The following is a 23,422-nucleotide window of genomic DNA, read 5'->3' on the forward strand; positions in this document are numbered from 1 at the left end:
ACAGTGATTTCCCTACTGTAAAAGGATTAACTATGGCATTTCAGTCTAAATATTTTATTTAAAGAAGGTAAATGTTCAAAGAGCTCCTTTGTTTCCCTCTCTTCATCTTTGCATGTGGACAGGCTTCAGCTGGAGCTCTGGTTTTCTATGTGTGGTCCCTGGACTAAGTATCAGCATCACTTCCATACTTGTTAAAGTACAAGTTCTGGGCCCCACCCACACCTACTGAATTCCAAAGGCTGGGGGCAGGACCCATCAATCTGTGTTTTCACAAGCCCTCCAGGAGAGGTGACACCAGCCAAAGTTTGAGCACCACTGAGCAGAGTCCTCTTCCTGGACTCTCTCCACCCCCTCTCTCACTGTGACTTTGATTAGTGAGTTAAAGAGATAGCACTGAGCATGCCCAGCTCATCCCCTTCTAGTTTTTGTTGGTTTCCTTTTTTTATCCAGACCCAACAAGCCCACAGAACACATGTATTCCAACCTGCTCATACACAAGAAAGTCTAATAAAAGCAGGTTCTCTCCTGTGTTGGGAGGCAGGAGGTGCTCAGCACTACTTATGATGAGGAGGAATTCTGTCTAATTTAATGATGCGGGATTAGCAAACCAATTAGGCTGCAGACAGTTTAATCATCTGTCTCTATGTCTCGATTATTAATAGATTTCAAACACAGGAGGGGAAATGGTGTGTTATTTATTGGACTTTACAGCTCCAACAATGGATTGTAGTGAAATGTGGGCAGGATGCAGGTACAGATTGTGTGCAGTAGAGAGACCTACTTAAGAGAATGACAGGACAGAAGAACCAGAGGAAATCCTAGAAATTTTAAAGGAAACAGAACTTTAGAAATGATCAATTCTGACATCTCATGTTACGGATAAATAAATAAGCAGAGCATGGAAAGCACCGAGCATCTTGCTCAAGGTCACGTTGCTAGTAGTGGTGGAAACAGGAGGAGAACCCAGGACATGTGGCTCTCAGCTGTGCACCTTCTGTGCAGGTGGACCAAGGCAGACAACAGTAGAGAAACTTTAAAGTCCAAGAATACAGATATCACCAAGTAGAAGAACCAGCCCCAGGGATTTTCAGCATGGGTGGTGGGTTCAAAGCCAAAGTGCTTTGTGCTCAGAGGAAACCTCTGGCTCCAGTCCACCTGTGCCTGCTCTGTTGTCCCCTCACACAGTCATGGCTCAAGCTACACAGCCTGCTCAGTGTGCTCCGAACACAGCTTCCTTCTCCTGTGCCTTTCCTCCTGATGTTCTCTCTGCCTACAATCTCTCCCTGATGCCCATGTGTGGCAAAATCCTATCTGTCCTTGGAGAGAGCCATCTCAAATGCCATTCCTCTACAATGTCTTCTCAGATTTCACCAATCAGGCCTCACCACTGTGCCAGCCACAAATGCTCATCCTCCACTCTGAATTCCCAAGACATTTTATTTTTATATTGCTTTTGACAAAACTTTCTACTTTGTGTTATAGCTATGCGTAGCCCTTATATTAGGATATAACCTCTTAGGGCAGCAACTGTATTTAATTTCTTTTTGTTTTCTGTTTTTCTAGTTTCTTTTATTTTTTAAATTGCCGTAAAATTCACATACAGTGTTGTTATATGACTCTCAGGTGTGTTATATAATGACTCAACAATTCCACATATTTCTCAGGGCTCATCAAGATAAGTCAACTCTTAATTCCCTTTATCTGTTTCACCTATCCCCCAAATCACCTCCCCTTTGGCAACTATCAGTTTGTTCCCTGTACTTAAAAGTCTGGGTTGGGATTTCGGTTTGTTCTTTGTTTGTTTGTTTGTTTGTTTTATTTCTTAAATTCCACACATGAGTGGAATCGTATGGTATTTGTCTTTCTCGACTGACTTATTTCACTTAGCATTATACCTCCAACCACGTTGTTGCAAATGGTAAGATTTCATTTTTTATGACTAATATTCCATTGTGTGTGTATACATATATACGTGTGTGGATATGTGTGTGTGTGTGTGCGTGTGTGTGTATACCACATCTTCTTTATCCATTCATCTATCAAGGGACATTTGGGTTGCTTTCATATCCCGGCTATTGTAAGTAAGGCTTCAAAAAACATAGGAGTGCATTTATCTTTTTGAATTCATGTAACTAAAAAGCTTTTGCACTGAAAAGGGAACCATCAACAAAATAAAATGGCAACCTATTGAATGCAAGAAGATATTTGCAAATGATATATCCAATAAGGGATTAATATCCAAAATACATAAAGACCTTATACAACTCAACACCCATATAATCCATAAAAAAATCCAAAAAAAAGCCCCATGCAACCCATTTAAAAATAGACAGAGTCTCACCTTCTGTTTACCCCCCTTCATTCTTCCCTTCCTTCTCCTACCGATCTTGCTATTTCTTATGTTCCATAAATGAGTGAAACCATATGATAGTTGTCTTTCTCTGCCTGACTTACTTCACTTAGCATAATCTCCTCCAGTCCCGTCCATGTTGCTTCAAATGTTGGGTAATCATTCTTTCTGATGGCTGAGTAATATTCCATTGTATATGTGGACCACATCTTCTTAATCCAGTCATCTCTTGAAGCTAAACCAGAAGAGGCATTTTTGTTCAATTCACCATATGCCAGAGGTCTGCAAGAACAGCTTTAAGATGTTCCCTTCACCAAAGGTGCAAATGACTAAGTTCCCTTTCCCTTGTTGGCATGAGGTGAATCCAGATAGCCTGTCTGACTACCTCAGGGTAAATCTAAATAAGCATAATGATTTTTTTTATAGCATTCCCATTCTTGAATAAAGGTCTCCAGAGGTCTAAGTAAAAAAAAAAAAAAAAAAAAAGAGTTCCAGACAATTTTCCAAAGAAGACATACCAGATGGCTAACAGACACATGGAAAGATGCTCAGCATCTCTAATCATCAGGGACATGTAAATTATAATTAGAATGTGGTATCACTTCACACTCATCAGAATAACTAAAAGCAAAAAGACAAAAAATAACAAAGACTGGCTAGGATATGGAAGAAAAGAAACCCTCATGCACTGCGGGTGGGAATGTAAATTGTTGCAGTCATTATGGAAAACAGTTGGTAAATTCCTCAAATTTTAATTATTTATTTATTTTAAAGATTTTATTTATCTATCTATCTATTTATTTATTTATTTATTTATTTATTTGAGAGAGAGAGAGAGAGAATGAGTGGGGGCAGGGGCAGAGAGGGAAGCAGGCTCCCCACTGAGAGCAGAGCCCAATGCAGGGCTCTATCCCAGAACCCTGAGATCATGACCTGAGCCGAAGTAGGACACTCAACCAACTTACCCACCCAGATGCCCCAGGTAATTCCTCAAAATCTAAAAATTAAACTACCACATGATCCAGTAACTCCAACACTGGATATTAACCCTGAGAAAATGAAAATACTTCTAGTTTCTTTTAGTAGTAACTTTTTGAAAGCCAATATGCAGCTACAAACACAACTGAAAAGTAGAGAAGTTAAAAAAAAAAGAAGAGCAAAGACATATCCTTCAATGCACAATAAATACAAGCTCTGTTAGTGTTCCCCCACCAACATCTCCATGGGAGGCCTGCATTCCATGTGCTCAAGAGTATTCCCTATTATTGTGCAGGTGACCAGACTGCATTCAGGTGTGATGATGTCAGGACAAATACGTACTGGCACTGCTGAGTTCAAGGTCTAGAGTCTGGGCCCTATTTTCAGTAGGGTTAAGAAACCAGGCTGTGCTGGATCCCATAGCCAAAATAGATAGCAAACCCAATCAGCATCCAGACACCAACTCCAGCCCACGCGAAAGCTGTCATCTGCATCATAAGGCAAATATTCACAAAGATGCTCAGGAGTGGGAGGAGAGGCAGAGCAGGGACCTTAAAGGGAAGGGGAGTGGAGCTCTGTGGCTGTCTCCAGATGACCCCAGTGATCCCAGTGATGAGCACCAGGAGCAGCACGACCACTGTGATGGGACCTGGGTCTCCAGAAAGCAGACCTGGCCAGTGGGCCAGCGCCAGGCAGAGGAGAGTCAGCAGCAGAGCAAGCAGTGAGGAGCAAATACAGACAATTCTGCCAGAGAGTGGAGTGGGGGTGGGGCTGCCTGGAAAAAATTGTCCCCGTAGAGTCAGTTTCTCTGCTGCAGGTTCGTTCTCCTCCTGCGCCTGCACTTCATTTCCCCCATTCTCCTCCTGCATCTGCACTTCATTTCCCCCATTCTCCTCCTGCACCTGTGCTTCATTTCCCCCATTCTGCGTCTCTGCACTTCATTTCCCCCATTCTCCTCCTGCACCTGTGCTTCATTTCCCCCATTCTGCGTCTCAGGTTCATACCTGAGGATGAGAACACTAAAAGCCAGCAGAGAGAAAACTAGCAGCCCCCCAAATGAAATGAGGTCCAAGAGAGCAGTGAATCCAAAGAATAATACTGTGATTGCTGTAATAATGCCAAAGCTTACAGTGGACACGATGCGGGCATATGTGCCAGTTTGGATCCTGGCAAGGACAGAGAACAGGAGGCCGTCCTGTGCCATCATGGAGATCATCCGACGTATGGGGAACATATAGACTGAGAAGCTTGCAGAAATACTACAGAAAAATCCGAAAGCTACAATGTAGTAGGCAGGGGCCCAGCCAATATGGAGAAATGCCTCAGGCAAGGTGCTCCCAGGTCGAAGCTGGTAGTAAGGCACCATAAGCGTAAGCGCTGAAAAGACACTAAAATACACCAAAGAGCTGATGAGCAGTGAAATCACAATGCCCATGGGGATGGAACGCTGAGGATTCTGGGCTTCTTCACCTCTGATAATAATAATGGTGAAACCTATAAATGAATACAAACAGGTAGCTGATCCTTGGACAATCCCCTGGAAGCCAAAAGGCACAAATCCTCCAGAGCCCAGAAGGCCCAAGCTAGAGGTGTGATTGAGCCCAGCCTGTACGTAGTCCTCTTCTGTGAGCTTCCAGTTGTGCAGGTCCCCCTTAATGAAGCCAGAGATGATGACAAAACCAAGAACCAAAAGGTTCACCAATGTGACCACATTGGTAATCAAGGAATGCTGCCTAATGTTCCAAGTCAGCAAATCCAAGAGCAACAACAGAAGGAACATAACAAATAAGCCTAGCATTTCTGCAAAGACACCAGGAACATGTGGTGAAACGATCTCCTGCAAGGTCTGAGAGATCTTGTTCCCAAAAAGGCGGTCCAAAGCTAAGGTCCAAGCCCAGATCCTAATGGCCAATCCAGCAACATTGGTGAGGATGAGGATCCAGCCAGTGATGAAAGCCCCGAGTTCACCTATACTGACAAAGCTGTAGAGATATGAAGAGCCAGAATGGGGAACCCGGGCACCAAACTCTGCATAGCATAGCCCAGCCAACAAAGAAGTTAGGCCAGCCACCAAAGAGCAGATCACAATGGATGGACCTGCTTGATCTCTAGCCACATCGCCAGCCACAATATATGCACTTATACCCACTGTGTGTTCCACACCCAGAGCCACTAAATCCAGAAAGGTCAGTCTTCTGGCAGGGGAAGTTTCAGCTACAGGTGGCTCCAGCGGACGTCTGCGTACCAGCTTTTGACCAAATCTGCGAAGTCCCTGACACAGCATTGAAGCTGGAATTGAAGAGGATTCTAGGATCAGGGAGCTGTAGCAAGCCCAGGGAACTGACAGTCTCAGATTAGGTTCAGTGAGGCCTCGTTAAATGGAGTTGGATGCAGATGTCTCAGTTGGTTGCTCAGGCTTCAAAGCTGCTGCTTCATATTTCTTCTGGTATGTGCTCTCCCTCCATAATGCCTAAGACACAGTAAACAATAAATATGTACTGAATCCATTATTCAACACATCAACCAAAGCTCAGAGTCCCATGTCATCTTTTGCAGCCCAAATATCACAGAAATTGACACCAAAGGACATCACAGAGAAATCATCCCTGTTTCCACCCCAGAAAAAGGGCCAAATACCTACCAACACTATCCTTTTATACACAACACATGACATAATCCCATTTGGGTTCATCTAACTCATGTAGTTTCATGTACTAATTAAGCTGTAAGACACGGCAGAGCATGAATGTATTGTACAAGATTTCACATGCAGGATGTGTGCACAGGGCTTGAGTGTGAATTATGACACATTAATTCGCAGACTAGCAGGCCTCATTGCAATTACAGACCCATTTTGAAAATATCATCTGAGGTTAAAATATAAATTTGGTTCTGCAGTCCTAAACCCTTAGCCCCCAAATCAGATAGCCAAGGTCAGATGGCACTTTGGCCCCCTTTCTCCTCATTCTGCATCATTCATTTAGCTATTCTTGATAGCCAAGAATAGTCCACCCCTTCCCTTTGCCCACCTAGGTCTATGGGGGTGCTGTGGACAGAAAGGAGGAGGGAGAGAGGGGCAGGTACTTCATAACCACCTGCAAGAAAGAGAGGACTAGGCTGTCTGAGAGGGAAACACTGGAAAAATGGGGGCAGCAGCCAACCCAGGGTCCAGGACTAAGAAGGGAGCAGAGCCAGGAAAGAGGTTTTGTAAATTCTGACGTTCAATAAACCTCACCCAAGGCAATTGGGCAAAAATTCACTACAATTTTTATGTCCTCAGTTATAAAAGTATGATGGGTAGAGAGAAAAGAAATGTCACCTATCTCAGTAGCTCACAACCAAAACAATTCTTTTTGTCTCCTCCCTCTCTAGGTTCCAGGAGAGAAGGTGAGCTCACTTCTGCAGTCTCCTTACTGGCCACACCATGCCTATACACCCTCTATGCCATCTGTGATGTCAGCTGTCAGGGGCCTGGAGAATCTGGCCTGCTCTGTAAGCTTGTATTAAAACCCTCACTTGTGACCCTATGTTAATTTTTCATAAAGAGTTTTTTTAACACCCACAAACCATTGTCTGAATATATCAAATATATTTTCTTAATGAACAAACTCCACATGTGTTTCCTCCTTCCCCCTCCTCCCCTGCTGCTATTCAAATGGCCCCTCCTCAAGGGGAGCAAGGCTTTAGATGAACAATTCACAGCAATGCCCCCAGAAATGAGTAATGGAGATCAAAGAACAAAGTCACGCAGCCCCTACTCTCCTCCCTACTCAGGCTTTGATCTGAGAGAATTATAGGAGACATTGTCAGAGGTTTCTAAGGACAGAAAGATCTCGTCAAAATTGAAAAGTCTTCTCTATGGATTATCAAAAGGACCCCTTGGGTTGTGGGCCTGGACTTTTGTCTACAAATCCATCCAGATTCCTTATTTGCCACCCACCAGTTCCAATGTTATGATTTACCAATAGGCACATGAGATAGATAAGGAGGGTCAATTCTTAACCCATGGGAACTTTCTACACTATAAATGTGATTGAGGTCTCCCCACCTACCCCTAGGCTTCAAACGTTCAGTGATTCCCCACTGCCCTTCCTTTATAATCCTTCCTTCCTTCATAATTCCAACTCATCCCCTGCCCAGTTTCTGCTCCAGCTGTGAAATTCTACACTTACCTGGTTCCCTTGCCTCTAATGCCCCTTGTACTTCATATAATCTACCTAATACTTAATATTGACATCTGATCCAAAGTCCCCAAAATTTGAAAATCAATTAGGCTTTTTTTTAGGTTTTAAAAAATTTATTTTAAAAAGTTAACATGTGAATAAAAGGAAACAAAAACACAAGAAGCAAAGAACAAAGTCATCCATAATCATAAGCAGTTTACAGTTTGACTTCTTTGTCCCATGTGTGTATCTATAAAAGTAAGCATTTTAATGTAATTAAGATCATACAATTATGTATCATGCTTTTATACAAGGCATGAATATTTACCATTTCAAAATCCCCAAACTATGAATATTTTAATAACCAAGAATACACTACACAAACTCCAACTGAAAGAGAAAAAAAAATGTAATCCTGCCTTTCTTGGTAACAAAAATTTCATAAAAGACAAAAATGGCAACAGGCCTCTAGATTAAGATATTGGCAGAGTTACAATTAAAATACTGCATTCCTTTAATGTTCAATTAAAACTGAGACATGAAGTAGGAGTACAAACAGATATGCTTCTAAAAGAATTCATTATCTAACCTATACTATTCAAATATTAGTAAGGAGGTATGTTTCCATTGAATCACTTAATGTATTCTTACAGTACAGCCAAAGAGATGCACACATTAACAGTTATCATTACAATGTAAATAGGAACACACCTGCATACATCTCTCCCTCTATACTCCTTTCTGCCCCTCTGCTGCCAATCTAGTAAGTCCTGACATTTCTCAGAGACAGGTTAACAATTCCACATCCAAGATACTTCTTTCCTATCGATGATAACAAAGAAACTTACAAATTGATTAATTCACTAGCTGTACATTTTATCGTACATTGTCACCTTGGGATATCCAAAAAGCTCAGATGTTACAAAATAATCAATTAGTCTTTATAAATGGCCCCAAAATCATCCACTAAAACTCAAGCCTGTTTGCTAGCCCTCATGAGACAATGGAAATAGTTTTGTTCCATATAACTTGCCTTGAAACCCTAAGGACTCTAACTAGACACCCTCATCCATGCTGGTGCTAAACACACCTGTTAGACCAGGTGTCAAAAATGCAATAATAATAATAATAACAATAATCGTAGTAGTAGCAGTAGTAGTAGCAGTAGTAGTAGTAGTAGTAGTAGTAGTAGCAGTAGTAATATCTTTGCCTGTGGATGGCTCATCTTATTCCTGGAAGGGGCAGTGCTGGGTACTATAGAGGTAAGAGCAACTATCATTATGTCAGAAATTCCGCATATGAGCCTTGGCCCTTCCTCACTCAGGTAATTTGTTCACTCTCTCTAAGTCTCAGTCTCCTGGTCCACAAGGGACCTCCCCTGACCTCCGTCACTGGATCAGCCTGAGAATTCAGTGAGGAGATACAACCATCACACGCTGCTAGTGGGAGTGTCACTGGGACGACCATCCTGAGGCACGATCTCAGTGGGATTAAGAATGCACACCCCACCCCGCAATCCCTCTCCCTCCAAGGTGCACACCCCCAGGAGACTCTCCTGAGTCCATAAGGAGCCCACGTGAGCACGTTCATCACAGGACTGTTTGTGGTGGCAGAAGTGAGCGCTGTGCCAGCATCTGTTCCTAGAGGAATATGTGAGCAAAATGTGCCATGTGCACACAACGAAATATGACACAGCAGCGGTCAGAGATAATAAAGTACATCTACAGAGAGCAATTGCATAGGAACAATGTTAAAGAAGAAAAGTAAAAGCAGGATGATGTGTACAGCACAATGCCATTTATGTAATTTAAAAAACAGCCAAAAATGCTGTATGTTTGTCAAGGATACGCATATAGTTTGTAAAAATGTAACATTGTTCCTCTGTTCAAAATCTTCCTCTTGTTTCCGAGAGGCAGAGAGTATCTCTCATAATCTCACTCACTGGACAACAGGGATGAGAATTTCTACATCTAAGTAAATAGTCCAAGGTGTTATACACTTTCTCAACAACAAATAATCTGGAGTGAATGGCCACCCAACCACTGACTGTAAGTGTTAGAAAATACACATATGTGTGTGGGTGGAAGAGGGGGAGGTGGAGGGTAGAGATGGAGAGAATTATGGGGCTGCCCCTGCTGTGAAAGGAAGAGAGACAGAAATCAATTTTCATTATGGCATTCTTAGGATTCAAATGGGGGTCAGGGGAGGGAAATACAGTAAAATCTGGTAACCTAAATAACTAATATCTCTCAGCAAGGAAAAAGGCCACATACTCTTAGGTTCTGTGTGCTGTGTTTCTTTCGAGCTGAGAACCATCTTATTCATCCTCCACTCTCAACATAGTATGATCACCACCCACCTGCAGGGTAACTAGACTCCCCAGCTTGCCTCACCTCATAGTCCCCATCTCATCTCCTTTCTCTGTGGGCTCTTTACAGAGGTACTGGGTTACCTTTAACCCTCAATCATGTATTATAAAAATGGGACTAGTATATAGGAGAAGGCTGCTCTTTCTCCTGTCCTCAAGTAGAAAACAATAGACCTAAGTAGCAGTGAAAGTCTTATGTCATCCACCATTCATTCATTCAGTAAATATTAAGCACCTTCTAAATGCCAGTCCTAGTGCTTGACGCTAAATACACAATGGAGAGTAAAAGATGTGTCCCATGCCTACGTGGCACTAATTGTCTTTAACAATGCTCTTATGTAATACTCCTGCTCAAAATTTAATGAATAGAAATTAATCTAATGATAAATTATGATAAGTCTAGGTTTATTCCCTGGTGTCTTATGATTTTTGAACATCAGTACTCTGAAAACTATAGAACACTTATGAAAGAAATTGAAGAGGACACAAAGAAATGGAAAAATATTCCATGCTCATTGATTGGAAGAACAAACATTGTTAAAATGTCTATGCCATCTAAAGCAATCCACAAATTTAATGCAATCCCTATCAAAATACCACCAGCATTTTTCACAAAGGTAGAACAATCAACCCTAAAATTTGTACGGAGCCACAAAGACCCCAAATAGTCAAAGCAGTCTTGAAAAAGAAAAGCAAACCGGGAGACATCACAATTCTGGATTTCAAGCTATATTACAAAGCCATAGTCACCAAGAGAGTATGGTACTGGCACAGACACATAGATCAGTGGAACAGAATAGAAAACCCAGAAATGGACCCACGACTATATGGTCAAATAATCTTTGACAAAGCAGGAAAAATATGCAATGGAAAAAAGGCAGTCTCTTCAACAAATGGTGCTAGGAATACTGGACAACAACATGCAGATGAATGAAACTGGACCACTTTTTTAATTCGTACACAAAACAAAAAGTTAAAATGGATGAAATACCTAAATATGAGACACAAAACCATCAAAATTCTAGAAAAGAACACAGGTAGTAACCTCTTTAACTTCAGGCATAGCAACCTCTTACAGACATGTCTCCAGAGGCAACAGGAGGAAAAAAAAAGCAAAAATGACTACTGGGACTTCATCAATATAAAAAGCCTCTGCACAGCCAAGGAAATAGCAAAATTAAAAGACAACCTAAATAAGAAGAGAAGGTATTTGCAAAGGACATATCTGACAAAGGGTTAGTATCCAAAATCTATAAAAAAACTTATCAAACTCAACACCCCAAAATAAATAATCCAGTCAAGAAGTGGGCAGAAAACATGAACAGACAGTTTTCCAAAGAAGACATCCAGATGGCCAACAGACACATGAAAAGATGCTCAACATCACTCATCATCAGGGAAATACAAATCAAAACCACAATGAGATACCACCTCATACTTGTCAGAATGGCTAAAATTAACAACCCAAACACAAACGTATTTGCAAGGATGTGGAGAAAGGGGAACCCTCCTACACCCTCCTACACTGTTGGTGGGAATGCAAACTGGTGCGGCCACTATGGAGAACAGTATGGAGGTTCCTCAAAAAAGTTAAAATTGAACTACCCTTCAACCCAGCAATTATACTACTAGGTATTTACCAAAGGATACAAAAATACTGATTCAAAGGGGCACCTGCACCCTGATGTTTATAGCAGCATTATCAACAATAGCCAAATTATGGAAAGACCCCAAATGTCCATCAACTGATGAATGAATAAAGATGCTGTGCGTATACACACACACACACAATGTATTCTGTGTGTGTGTGTATATATATATATATACACACACAGACATTGTGTGTGTGTATATATATATATATATATATATATATATATATATACACACACACACACACAATGGAATATTACTCCAACATTAAAAAGAATAAAATCTTGCCATTTGTAATGATGTGGATGGAACTAGAGTGTATTATGCTAAACAAAATAAGTCAGTCACAGAAAGACAAATGCCATAAGATCTCACTCATATGTGGGATTTAACAAACAAAACAGATCAACATAGGGGAAGGGAAGGTAAAATAAGATGAAAAGAGAGAGGGAGGCAAACCGTAAGAGACTCTTAATGAGAGAGAACAAACTGAGGGTTGCTGGAGGGAGGTGGGTGGGGGATGGGCTAAATGGATGATGGGTTTAAGGAGGGCTCTTGTTGTGATGAGCACTCCGCATTAGATGTAAGCGATGAATCACTGAATTCTACACCTGAAACCAATTTTACCATATATGTTATCTAACTAGAATTTAAATAAAATTTTGAAATAAAAAACCGATCTGTCTACAAAATAGTTTTCCACAGAAAGTTGACTTTCTATAAAACGACTGACCTATGCTCTTCAAAACTGTCAATGTCAGGAATGACAGGCTGAGGAACTGTTGCAGATTAAAGGAGAATAAAGAGACATGACCATGAGATGCAATGCAGAGCCCTGGATTGCACCTGGATCAGGGAGAAATATTTTACCATAAAAAATTTAATAATTAGTAAACTTTGAATATGGACCATACTTTATACACCTGCATGCACACACACACACACACACACACACACACACACACACACACATTGGAGGGAGCAAGCAAATATGCCAAAATGTTAATGACTGCTCAATCTCATTGAAAGATATAGGGGTGTTAATGCTACTATTCTTACACGTTTCTATAGGTTTGGAATTTGTCAAAATGAAAAGGTAGGAGGAAAACAATAATGTCCCAGTAGAAAAGATTTCTCCTTCCCTACATGTCCTTTATAAACAAGCTTGCCGTCACTTTTGGTTAGAACAAAATCCCACCCAGAACGATCTAGCCCTAAATCAGGAACATTAGATCAGAGGGGTGGTGGGAAGACAGAACTCCCTTGGCTTTGGTTTATAACCACATTTGTCAGCAAGCAAAAATTCCTGGAAAGAAACTACAACCTTGGCTCATGTTAGTATGGTTATAAAAACTCTATCCTCGGGGTGCCCAGGGGGCTCAGATGCTTAGGCGTCTACCTTCAGCTCAGTTCATGATCTCTGGGTCCTGGCATCGAGCCTCACATCTGGATCCTGGTTGGCTCTTCAGGGAGCCTGCTTCTCCCTCTCCCTCTGCCTCTCCCCCTACGTGTGTGCTCTCTCTCTCTCTCTCTCTCCTCTCTAAAATGAATTAATAAAATTAAAAAAAAAAACTCTACTCCCTTATTGTAATTTTGTAGGACTAACACAAACTAATACACCAGGGTCCAAGGCTTGAACTCTAGAGGCATTAGGGAACATGTGCAGAGGCTAGAAGCAGAAAAAAATGGTATGTGGCAAATAGGTTACAGGGTATATGAGCAACGTTTAGGGCTACATGGACAGAGGGGTGAAAGAGAACCAGAACTTGTTGAGGTGCAAGTAATGCACAGATGTGATTGCATTTAACCCCATAACAACCCAATGACATAAGTATTATTATTCCACCTCACAGACTGAGAGGTTAGAAAACTGTCCTAAGCTCTTATGGCCAGTACAAAGAAGAGCTGGAATTTGACCTTGGTTCTTTGTTACTTCGAAAACCATGTTCCTTCTCCTGAAGCACCCTACCTCCACAAAGAGTCAAGACTCTGGGGCATGGCTGATAAAGGAGTATTTGAGCCAGTTTTTCTCTTTCTGACCAGGTCACCATCTGCTGATGTTTTCCCTCTCCTCCCAAATACACAGTGATGGGCCAGAGCTAAAAGTATTGGAATCATTAACTCTGAAAGCTCCATCTAAACCATGTCCTGCTAAAATTCAAACCTAATTGGGGGCCAAAATGTCTCCAGACCATTCTTTTAGACATCAAGAAAGATTCCAAAGCATCCCCATACCTATTTCAATAGTCCCCAGATAAGATTTTACAGCTAATTGTAATTCTTGCCCAAAACTTTAGCCCACTTCCTTTCACTTGGCTTTTAGCAGAAATAAAGGATAATAGATCTCTAGACACCAAATAGAAGACACCCTCCTGCAACAAAAATGGGCATTGTGACCCACGTCTGTGACCAGCACTGAGCACACAGCACCTAAAGCATTGTTAATATTTATTGAGCACTCAGAGAAATGATCACAAAGACCAATGGGCACGAGGCATCATTATAGACCTCTTTGTTTCTCTTCGGATTGCCTCGCTATGTTTTTTTTAAGTTATTAACAAATACGGACTTGACATAAGGAATAATGGGCATTGCGAACATGCTATAAGTATAGGAAGATCTACAGAGAAGATAAGGGATAGCCTTTCTATTTTAGTTTCAAAACAAAGAAAACCCTAAATATGTCCAGAAGCAAAGGGATTAACAAAGCAGTCTCTAAGCATTTTATTCGGGTTAATTACATAAAAGTTTTGAATAAATCTAAGGGACTCCAACTGAAATCATTGGTTTCAGATATTGGCAATTCAATTCAGCAGACATGAAGTCACATAGACACTTAGTGCCTTGTCCATACTACCTCTACCTAGTAGTTTCCTATGATTTGCAAATACTGTATATCTAGGAACTGCCTCCTGCCATACTCCTTGGTCCACCCTCCTAGTCCATAAAATTGGTAACTCTAACAATGAGATACTCTTATCTCTCACTCAAATTCACCCAGCAGCCATCAGAGAGTGCTGCCCTACCTAGAAATAGAATAAAGCCCTAAATCATAATCTTCCTGAGTACTACATTGCCCCATACAACTAACATTTGAGTACTGTCAGCCGTCCTTCTGGAAAATGGCACTTTCCTTACATCTTAAAAAGACACACACACACACACACACACACACACACACACACACACACACACAGACCTAGAGTTTCCTGCCCTTTACCAAATCCAAACTTCTAAGATTGTATTTCTAAGTCTTTCTTCTCACCGTTTTTACCACTTTCCTACTATTAACCTTTTCTGTGGCTCTTGCTTGAACAGGACAAATCTTTCCCCACACATGCACATCTTGCTGGCATTAACATCAGGCCTCACACACACTGTCCCACTCTGGGTAAAAATTCTTTTCCCAAACCCTGCTCAACATGACTTTACTTCTAGAATTGACTTGGTCACACCTACAGATAGATATCCAATCTCTCCAGTATGCTCTACTTGCCCTCTGTTCTCCCCTCATTCATGTCCAGTGGCATAACACAGGGTCCAGAACTCTGCACTGGGGGAATCCTAGCTAGGGAAGAAGGTAAGAGTAGTAGGTGGTGAGGTGGAGCAAAGGAGCAGAGCTTCTGCCTGATGATGCTTCCAGCTTGCCTTTCTTTCCCCAGCTGAAGCCTGAGGTACAAAGAGTAACTGGCCACAGTCAAGGAGGTACCCCAGGCTCCACAACACAGTTTGGATGTCAGATATAGGACACAAGAACCAAGGTCAGTGTCTCTTTCACCACAACAAAATGAAAGACAAAGGAAGTATTGCAAGTTATCTGAGACAAAGTGCATTATCTGTGATATTTATGATTTGCCACAGGGTCATGCCCTCGATGTGTGACAACTGAACAGACAGACAAAACAGAGTTTTCCTACTTTCACTGCTTTACTTTATTTGGAAAACAGCTCACCTAATGCTTTGGCATCAGGCAACCTGACACCATACTCAAACTGCAATAACTACAAGTCAGCCTAGCCTGCAGAGGGAGGAGTGGGACAATAGTCAAAGGACTGAATGGGTGTAGAATAGGATTTCACCTGTTTCAGGAGGATAGGGAACTATCCTTAGAGTGTAAGCTCCCAGAGAAAAGGTATTTCTGTATTTGCTACCATTTTAGCTGTACTGTCTATAAATAATTACACAGATGTGTTCAGTATACTTTGGATTGGGTCTAAACAGAGAAACTGGATGGTCTTTCAAGTAGAAACCACACAAGTTTCTAAGTGAGAAAGACTGGATTCAACCTATGAAAGATAAGATCTTAACAAAGTATAAATGAATTCAAAGGCAAATTCCACATTGGAAAATTCAGGAACCACAGTGATTCTTTGTGCAAAAGAACTCAAGCAAAAGCCACATTTTTCTTCCTCCAATTTATCAACACCACCTCCATTACCCCCAAATCATCACACACTCAGTTATACACAGTGTAAGACAATGGTGGCATATGCAGAATTCTCCTCTCTGGGAACTTACAATTTAGTGTATTTCATGAACACCTCTCTACATGCCAAAATAAGTAAAAGATGAACTATAAACCAGGAAGGATATTCCTAAGTAAGAAATGAACAGTCAGATCCCACATGGCTTCCTAGTTGATGAAAGGTAAGAGTACTAAGGACCACATTTTCGAGTGTTGGCAAGACTAGTGAGAATCTTCTGTGCACTGTGGGTCAGCCTGAGAAGTCTGCATGGAAGAGGTAGGAATTAATCCATCTTGACATTGTGTATAACTGTTCCCTAGGAAAACATCAGTTCAAGCTTTGTCTTCAGCTTGGCCATGATCCAATAAATAGAGCCTCTTTAAGCCTTCCTTCAATGCCCCCCACTAAAAATACAAAAAAACTACACCACACCTTGTGGCAGTAAATGCAGTTTGCCCAACTAGACAGATCCAGTTAAATATTTGCTACAAATATTAATACAGATCAAGATACTAGGATACAATATTATTAATAATGATAAGAATAATAATTCTCAGTCCTGGTCTGTGCAGAAAAGGAAGAGAGAAACCATTACAGTAATAATAAGTGTGTAAATTCCCTCCTACAGGAAGAGTAGGAAAGGTCAGATAACTTCTTCGAAAGTTTGGAAAGAAAGCTGAAGTAACCAAATTCAGCTCATGCTAAAGCTGATAAATAAATATCCCAACTTATCTCCCAAGAGTTGTGTGAAAACAACTTCACCAAATGGATCACTTACCAGGCATTCTCCCACCTATGATCTTACTTTGTACTATATTCTCTTTGCATGTTACTTGGAAGAATCCTTTGTCTCCCTTTCTGAAATAAAAACTCCTTAGGTTAGAACCTGCTTCATGTTCTCTCCATGAAGCTAGAAACCCAAATTCTGCAAGTAATATTTACTAGGTGCAGCCAAGACTTGAACTTGAAGACATGGCAGCCCCAGACTGTCTGCCCATTAGACCAAGGGGAAACACAGCCACCTTCTCCAACTCACCTACGTATGCTACCAGCCCCAGCACTACACCTCTCAAATCCTATCTCAGTCTGGCAGAGGCTGAATTCCAGGTCAGTAAAATCCCATCTTGATGCAGACTAACACACACCAGACCAACTAATGGAGACTGAATCCATCCAGCCAAATGTAGCCCAAAATCTATGTAGATGTAGACCAAAACATTTTGCTTCCTTCCCACAAAATATATGGAGTCCTTGCTATAAGCACACACTATGCTAGTATCATTGCACTATTATTTGGGCAAATAATCAGATAACCAGAGCTTCTCTACAGGCTGTATAGATTCCATATTATCTAGTATCTTTCTGGGGTGGTTGTGAACAGGTGCCTTTTCTTAGTCTCTCTAGGATAATGTCAGAGAAGACAGAGTGAAATGCAACATTCTTCATTCATGGTTTGACACATTGACAGGTTTAGATCCGGTCAGAATCCAGTATTGGAAATCCTGAACATCTCTCTCACTCCAAAACAATATGATCAACTTGACAAATTAGAAAAGCCTGAGCTTCTGCTTCTAGAGGTCTTCAGAAACTAGATGGGCTTCCAGGAAGAATCAGAATGAGATTTTCCAAACAGGAAGCAGAAAGAGAGCTGGGAAAGCCAGGAAGGGGTGTAATAAAGGGATTAGAAAGTGATGGGATACACTGATACTCCATTTTTTCAATCCTGAATCCTGCCAACACAGCACACCTAAGAAAAGTCCTCAGGAGAAAGCAGAAGAAGGAAATCCATCTGCCCGTCCACAGTCATTTTTTCAAGAAGCCTTAGGAAACGGCTTTGTTTTTTTCCCTAGGATCCTCCCTTTCCTTTTAAGCACAGAATCTAGAAATCTATCCAGTGGTCCCATCCATCACTATACCCTGTCTCCACTTTTAGACTAGCAATCGTGAGTGGTCAGAGCCCACGCTCCTTATTCCATGTACCTCCTCCCAACATACTCCCTCAGTAATACACTGCCCAAGGTGGCTTAGGAAAGGCCAACTGTCTTTCTGGTTATCTTCCTTCATATCTGTAAATGTGTCCTTCTGTCCTCCCATGTAAGGACTCGGCTATCTTTGTCTCTTCATCCTGTGTCACCAGACTTGGTCTGGTTCCTTGAATAGCCCTAGGTAGCTCCTCCACACCACCATCATCTTCATTAGAAAGTTAATTGTTTCATATTCTTTTGTTGCGGGAAAGACCAGACCATCTGAATCATATGAAAGTTGTATTATGCCTCAAAGTCCTGAGATCTTCTCCAAATACAGATCCACGTGATTTCTCCACCAAGACCCACCTCCCTCACCCCAGCTCAGGCAACATAATCTACAACAAAGAGCCTCAGCCACCACTTTTTAGGAACACTCTGTATCCCTCTTCCTAGTTCTTTCTCATCCTCACTGAGCTTTGTGATTTCTGTGATAATCAAAGAAAAAAGGGACCAGGATAAAACAAATGAACATCATCCAAAAATCATATTTATCAATTTGGAATAATCTGGTGAAGAACTTGGCCTTTCCACATGAGTTTGCTTTAACTAAAGTTAAAATGAATCTGCCCTCTGGAAGCACATAACACATATCAATTGATAATGGAGAGAAGTAGCCCAAGAACTGCTAGAGGGCAGGGGAAGGCAACCTAGAAATCAACATTTGCCATATATTATAATTACACAGGTGTCATTATGGATACGTGTTGTCTGTGCTCCTGGTGCTGGGGTGCTGCCCACGGTGTACATGGCAGTGGGGAGAGGGGAAGGTGAAGAACAGTTTAAGGTTCAAAGGGCCTTCAAAATTAAGGAGTTGCAAATATGTTTTGTGATAACAACAAATGGCCTCTTGGTGACTCCGTGTTTTAATGACCATGAGGCAGCCACACCCCATGGGAACTTGGTAATCTTTCCTCCTATATCCTGACCTGGCCTGTAATCAATCCTCACCACAGCTTTATTAAAATTAGATAAGAAAGTCAGGGAGATACCTTCAGCAGCTATAAAAATAGATATATAGTTCCTTGAGCCTAGAGGAAGAAGACCCTCAAATCCTCTCTGGTGATGGGGGACCACCTCATCAAAATGGACCTGCTATTCTGCAAAGTACACACCGATGTCCTCCCTAAGAAGATACAACACAGAGACTTTCAGAATCTCCAGTGAGAAACAAGGCAAAACATGAAGGAGGCAGCAAAGACCAATGAAAAAAATCTTCATTCATTCAAGGAACATGTGTACGCATACTCTGTTCTGGGGCCTGTGGGAAAGACAAAGTTGAAGAAAGCAAGCTCTGCACCAGGTCAGAAAGGAAAGGCCATGAAAGAGGGCAAGGCTAGAGGTGGGAAGGACCCTGGAGCAGAAGCACCAAGGAATAACCTCCCCTAACTCGTATTTTGCTCATCAGAGCTGAGAACCTTTTTGGTCTGGAGGAGAATGTGTAGGCTTCCAAATCCCTCTGTCCCCAGCAAACCAACCTGCCCTTCCCAAACTCTCAAGGTTCTGGTCAACACCCCCAATCCAAAGTCTAGTTCTGGTGCCATGAAATATCCTCTGCTCAAACCCCGCAGGGCTTCTATAGCCAGTGGCATACCTAGCCCAGCCTTCTTCCTCCCTGGGTCTGTCTCAGTTTTCCTGGCAACTCTATAAACAGGAGAAATCACTTACCCATGGGCTTTCCCTCCTCAGAGGAGAAACATTTAGGAAGAAAGTGCAAGCCAAACCCAGGGACAGGAAGAAGCTTGGCCATGAGGAGTCAAGACTTGGAGTAGAGCTCACCGGGTGTCTTCAGGGATTTGACCCTGGGGAGGCAAGGTCTTCATGGAGGAGGGGCCTCAGGAGTCTGAGCACTAACAAGGCTGGGCCTCAGGGAGTTGGGGCCAAAGTGCAGAAGAGGCCTGGGAAGGATGTGAAAGTAGGAAGGAGTTGGTTTAGCTGGAATCCTGGAGGAAGGCTAAAGGTAGGCAGTGAAGACCAGTGGGGCCCTGCATAGGTGATGAGGTAGACTGAGGCTTAAATGGGGCTTGTTAGGGACTTTGTTGGGAGCAAAATATGAATTTAGAAGTAAACAAACTTTCCAAGGTCCTGGGTATAGAGGAGGTCTAGCTGGCAGAAGGAGAGTCAGGGAGCCAGGTGGAGTTCAGCCTATGGTGACTTGGAAGCCAGTCCCAGACCCAGCTAAAGAGCCCACTGAGCAGTTCTGTAAACAAGGACAGAAGCACTTCCCTCTACCGAGCTGCCTCTCCCAGAATCTCCTACAGGATCATCTACCACCACCATCCATCCTGGCCCCTCAGCCATGCTTCCAATCATGGCAGGAATAAAACTAAAAGGAAACTGTCTTAACCTTTACCATGAGGGATTTCCTGAGACAGCCACTCAGTGTTCATAGCAAATTCTGACTGTATGTGCATTGAACATTGTGCTGGAGGAAGTAAAGAAAAAGATCCAGTCCCTGCCTACAGAGCTTCCGGCTCTAGACAATCCTAACGTAACACTTCCAAGACCCTGAAACAGTGACCAAAGGAAGCTACCTCCTTCTTCCCAGAATGTTAGTCTTCAAACAGAGACAAGACTTCTCAGAGCTAAAGGTAGACCCACTTAGAGACCCAGGGCTGAATGCACAAGTGATGGGCCCACAAACCATGGGTCTCAAGGAAAAGGGGCACAACTGCCTCTATTTGAGAGTACTGATAGTCATCTAAACCCTAAATTATGTGCCTTAAAGACCGGGGTGGAGGAGAAGGGAGGGGAGAGAAGGGTAACAGCAGGTCCCTAAAGGGGCAGAGTCTGTACTAACTATAAGAAGACAAAACATTGAACTTGGAGCGGAAAGAATTGCTCCAGATCTCAGGGAACAACCTCCTACAAATCACACTGACGCTGCCCTAACACATCTCCAGGAGGCATGGACCAAGGGCACTAATTGAGCACCTCCTGTGTTCCAGGCACTATGTTGGATCTGGATAGTGGAGGAGTGACCAGCCAAGACTGCAGAGCCAGAATTCCTAGAAGCAAAGGAGACAGGCAGGATTGGCAGGAAGGCTGTCATGACAGAACAGTAGGGGAGGGACATCTGGGTGTTTGATCTGTGTCTGTTCCAACAGTCCTAGGCTGTCTTCCCCTGCTTCCAGCTGGGGTTTCCCCAGATGTGCATCTGCTTGAGGCAAGGGGAGGGTCTATTTATCCTTGCATCTGGTCACAAGTGAAATCTCTTCCCCTTTCTCCTTGTGCTACTCACTTCCTGTTGGGTATAGGGTGGGAGGCTGGAGGGAAGCCCAGGGCCCCCAATCACCAGGTAATGAAAAGAACTGGCTCAGGCACTTCTTTCCCTATCTCCCACTGTCCTGCAGTGGCTCACTGGCAGTCTGGAGGCCCTAGGACCATGCATTAGGCATGGCCAGTCCAGTGGGCCAGGAGTGGTGCCTTGAGTCTGGGCACTACAGGACTCGTGCTACTAGCTCCTGCTGAGCCTCAGATGCCCCACCTGGGCAGAGGTCCTATTCCTTGTGTTCCCTTGCACAGTACCATCCTGACTACCTGCCCCATGTAGTGGGCAGCCTCCTGAACTCCTTCTAGCCATCTCAAAGGCATGCCCAGATCCCTTGCCAGTTGGGGCTGAGGTCCAGACCCCCTTCTTTGCCTCACAGGACTGCTTTCAGAGTCCATTCTAGGTGGTGCCGGGCCCCCCAGCCATGCCCCGGCACTGAGGCCAAGCCCCTCAAGATGGACTTGCTCTGGGTTCTCCTGATGCCCAGGAGTCCGCCGACACCACTGCGGCCCTTGCTGCTGCGCCCCAGCCCGGCCTCTGCCACACTGGACACAGCAGCTCTGAAGCCCCCACTGCTGTTCCCGGTGGTGTCCTCGACTGCTGTGCAGTCCAAGCCCTGTCTCTGAAGCCACCATCACTGCAGCCACCACCACTGCCTTCATAGCCACGCCCTGGATGGTCGCCGTGACCGGGTCCATCTATCTGGGAGAGGAAGACAAAGAGCAAGGGGTCAGACACATGCACCTTGTGCATCAAGGAGTTCCAGAACAGCTACAAACTCCAGAGGCAGGAGGCCATCCACATGGGAGCCCAGGCTGGCTGGGTCCCCCGGGTGCTACGGAGATGTCCACTGGCCCCAGAGCCTCCTGAGCGTCCCCAGCTTAGCAGCCACCACAGAGGGGGAGATGAGGGCAGGGGGCGGAGAGGCCACAGGGGCATAGGTGGCAGGTGACAGTGACCCCCTCTGGAAAGCGCACCTGGGGGAAGCACACCTGTGAGAGGTGCAGCAGGGCATTCCCACTGTCTCCCTTTCAGAAACACAGGAGCTGGGGCACTCAGACTAGAAGCCCTGCCCTTCCCAGTGTGCCACCACCACCACAAGCACAAGGACCCCATGAGCTACCACCACATGTGTGCACAGGACAGGAGGAGGGGGCAGTGCCCAAGCCCTACAACTGCTCCCAGTGTGGCCAGAACAGCTCCCGCAGGATCACCTCATCAGTCATGCTGACAGTGTGCTCCACAGCCCTTCATTACGAAGGATCCACTGCAGCACACACAGAACCTTACGAGGACAAGGCGTGGTGTCATGTGTGTGACAAGATGCCAAGCGCAGCTGCTATTTCTGACCACGAACAGGTGCGCTGCCAGGACGTCACCCTGTCTGTGAGCTCTGCAGCAAAGGTACCCGTGAGCTCTGTCCCAGGACAGCAGTGGCGATGGTGGCCTGGCAGACCTGACCCCACACACACCTGTTCCCCCTACCCGGTTCTGCCGAAGCTCCCTGGACAGTGGGTAGGGGTGACAGAGGACAGGAGCAACCACTGCCCTCACCCCCTCTGCTCTCTGTACCCCCTGCCCTGCCCTTCCAGATCTGTGAGCCTTCTCCTTGATGCTCCTTGCTTTCCTCCTTCCTCAACCCTCCCAACTACTGTCTGCTGCCCCTCCCTGGGGAGTTAGTGCTTTTGTTTTTTTACCAGGGAGGGGAGGAAGGAGGGGAATCAAAATTTCTTTCCCAAAGTGGGGAAAAGGTAAGATTGGAGAAGGAGCAGAAGCAGGGAAGACAAGGGCACTACCTTCAGAAGGAGGGGATGTTTGCATTCAGGCTCTAAACAAAATAAGGAGCCACTACTGCCAGAGCCAGGACAAGAGATGGAATTTGAAGATGCCAGGATAGAAAAAATGAACTTGTGGGACTTCATCAAGATAAAAAGCTTCTGCACAGCCAAGCAAACGGTCAAAAAAAACTAAGAGGCAGCCCACAGAATGGGAGAAGATATTTGCAAATGACACTACAGATAAAAGACTGGTATCCAGCACTACAAAGAACTTCTCAAACTCAATATACAAGAAACAAATAAACCAAAAAATGGGCAGAATATATGAACAGACACTTTTCCAATGAAGACATACAAATGGCTAACAGACA

At 43.6% G+C, this 23,422-nt stretch overlaps 1 protein-coding gene across 1 annotated transcript; it reads right to left on the reverse strand.

Annotated features, from left to right (window-relative positions):
- Nucleotides 1–3,720: 3,720 nt before the first annotated feature.
- On the reverse strand, nucleotides 3,721–19,771 carry LOC113257392 (cationic amino acid transporter 3-like). The gene is made up of 3 exons (XM_057318758.1): nucleotides 19,671–19,771; nucleotides 4,293–5,798; nucleotides 3,721–4,191 (listed from the first exon to the last, which is right to left on the reverse strand). The coding sequence occupies exons 2-3, from the start codon at nucleotides 5,610–5,612 to the stop codon at nucleotides 3,721–3,723; spliced, it is 1,791 nt and encodes a 596-aa protein (XP_057174741.1). The 5' UTR covers nucleotides 5,613–5,798; nucleotides 19,671–19,771.
- Between the last annotated feature and the right edge of the window lie 3,651 nt (nucleotides 19,772–23,422).

The sequence above is a fragment of the Ursus arctos genome, unplaced genomic scaffold (assembly GCF_023065955.2).
Source record: "Ursus arctos isolate Adak ecotype North America unplaced genomic scaffold, UrsArc2.0 scaffold_26, whole genome shotgun sequence".
Taxonomy (NCBI): domain Eukaryota; kingdom Metazoa; phylum Chordata; class Mammalia; order Carnivora; family Ursidae; genus Ursus; species Ursus arctos.

Coding starts and splice junctions, on each gene's coding strand:
- LOC113257392 (XM_057318758.1), bottom strand. CDS start 5,612: ATGCTGTGTCAGGGACTTCGCAGATTTGGTCAAAAGCTGGTACGCAGA. Junction 4,192..4,292: donor ATGGGGGAAATGAAGCACAG/GTGCAGGAGGAG, acceptor GTGCAGATGCAG/GAGGAGAATGGGGGAAATGA.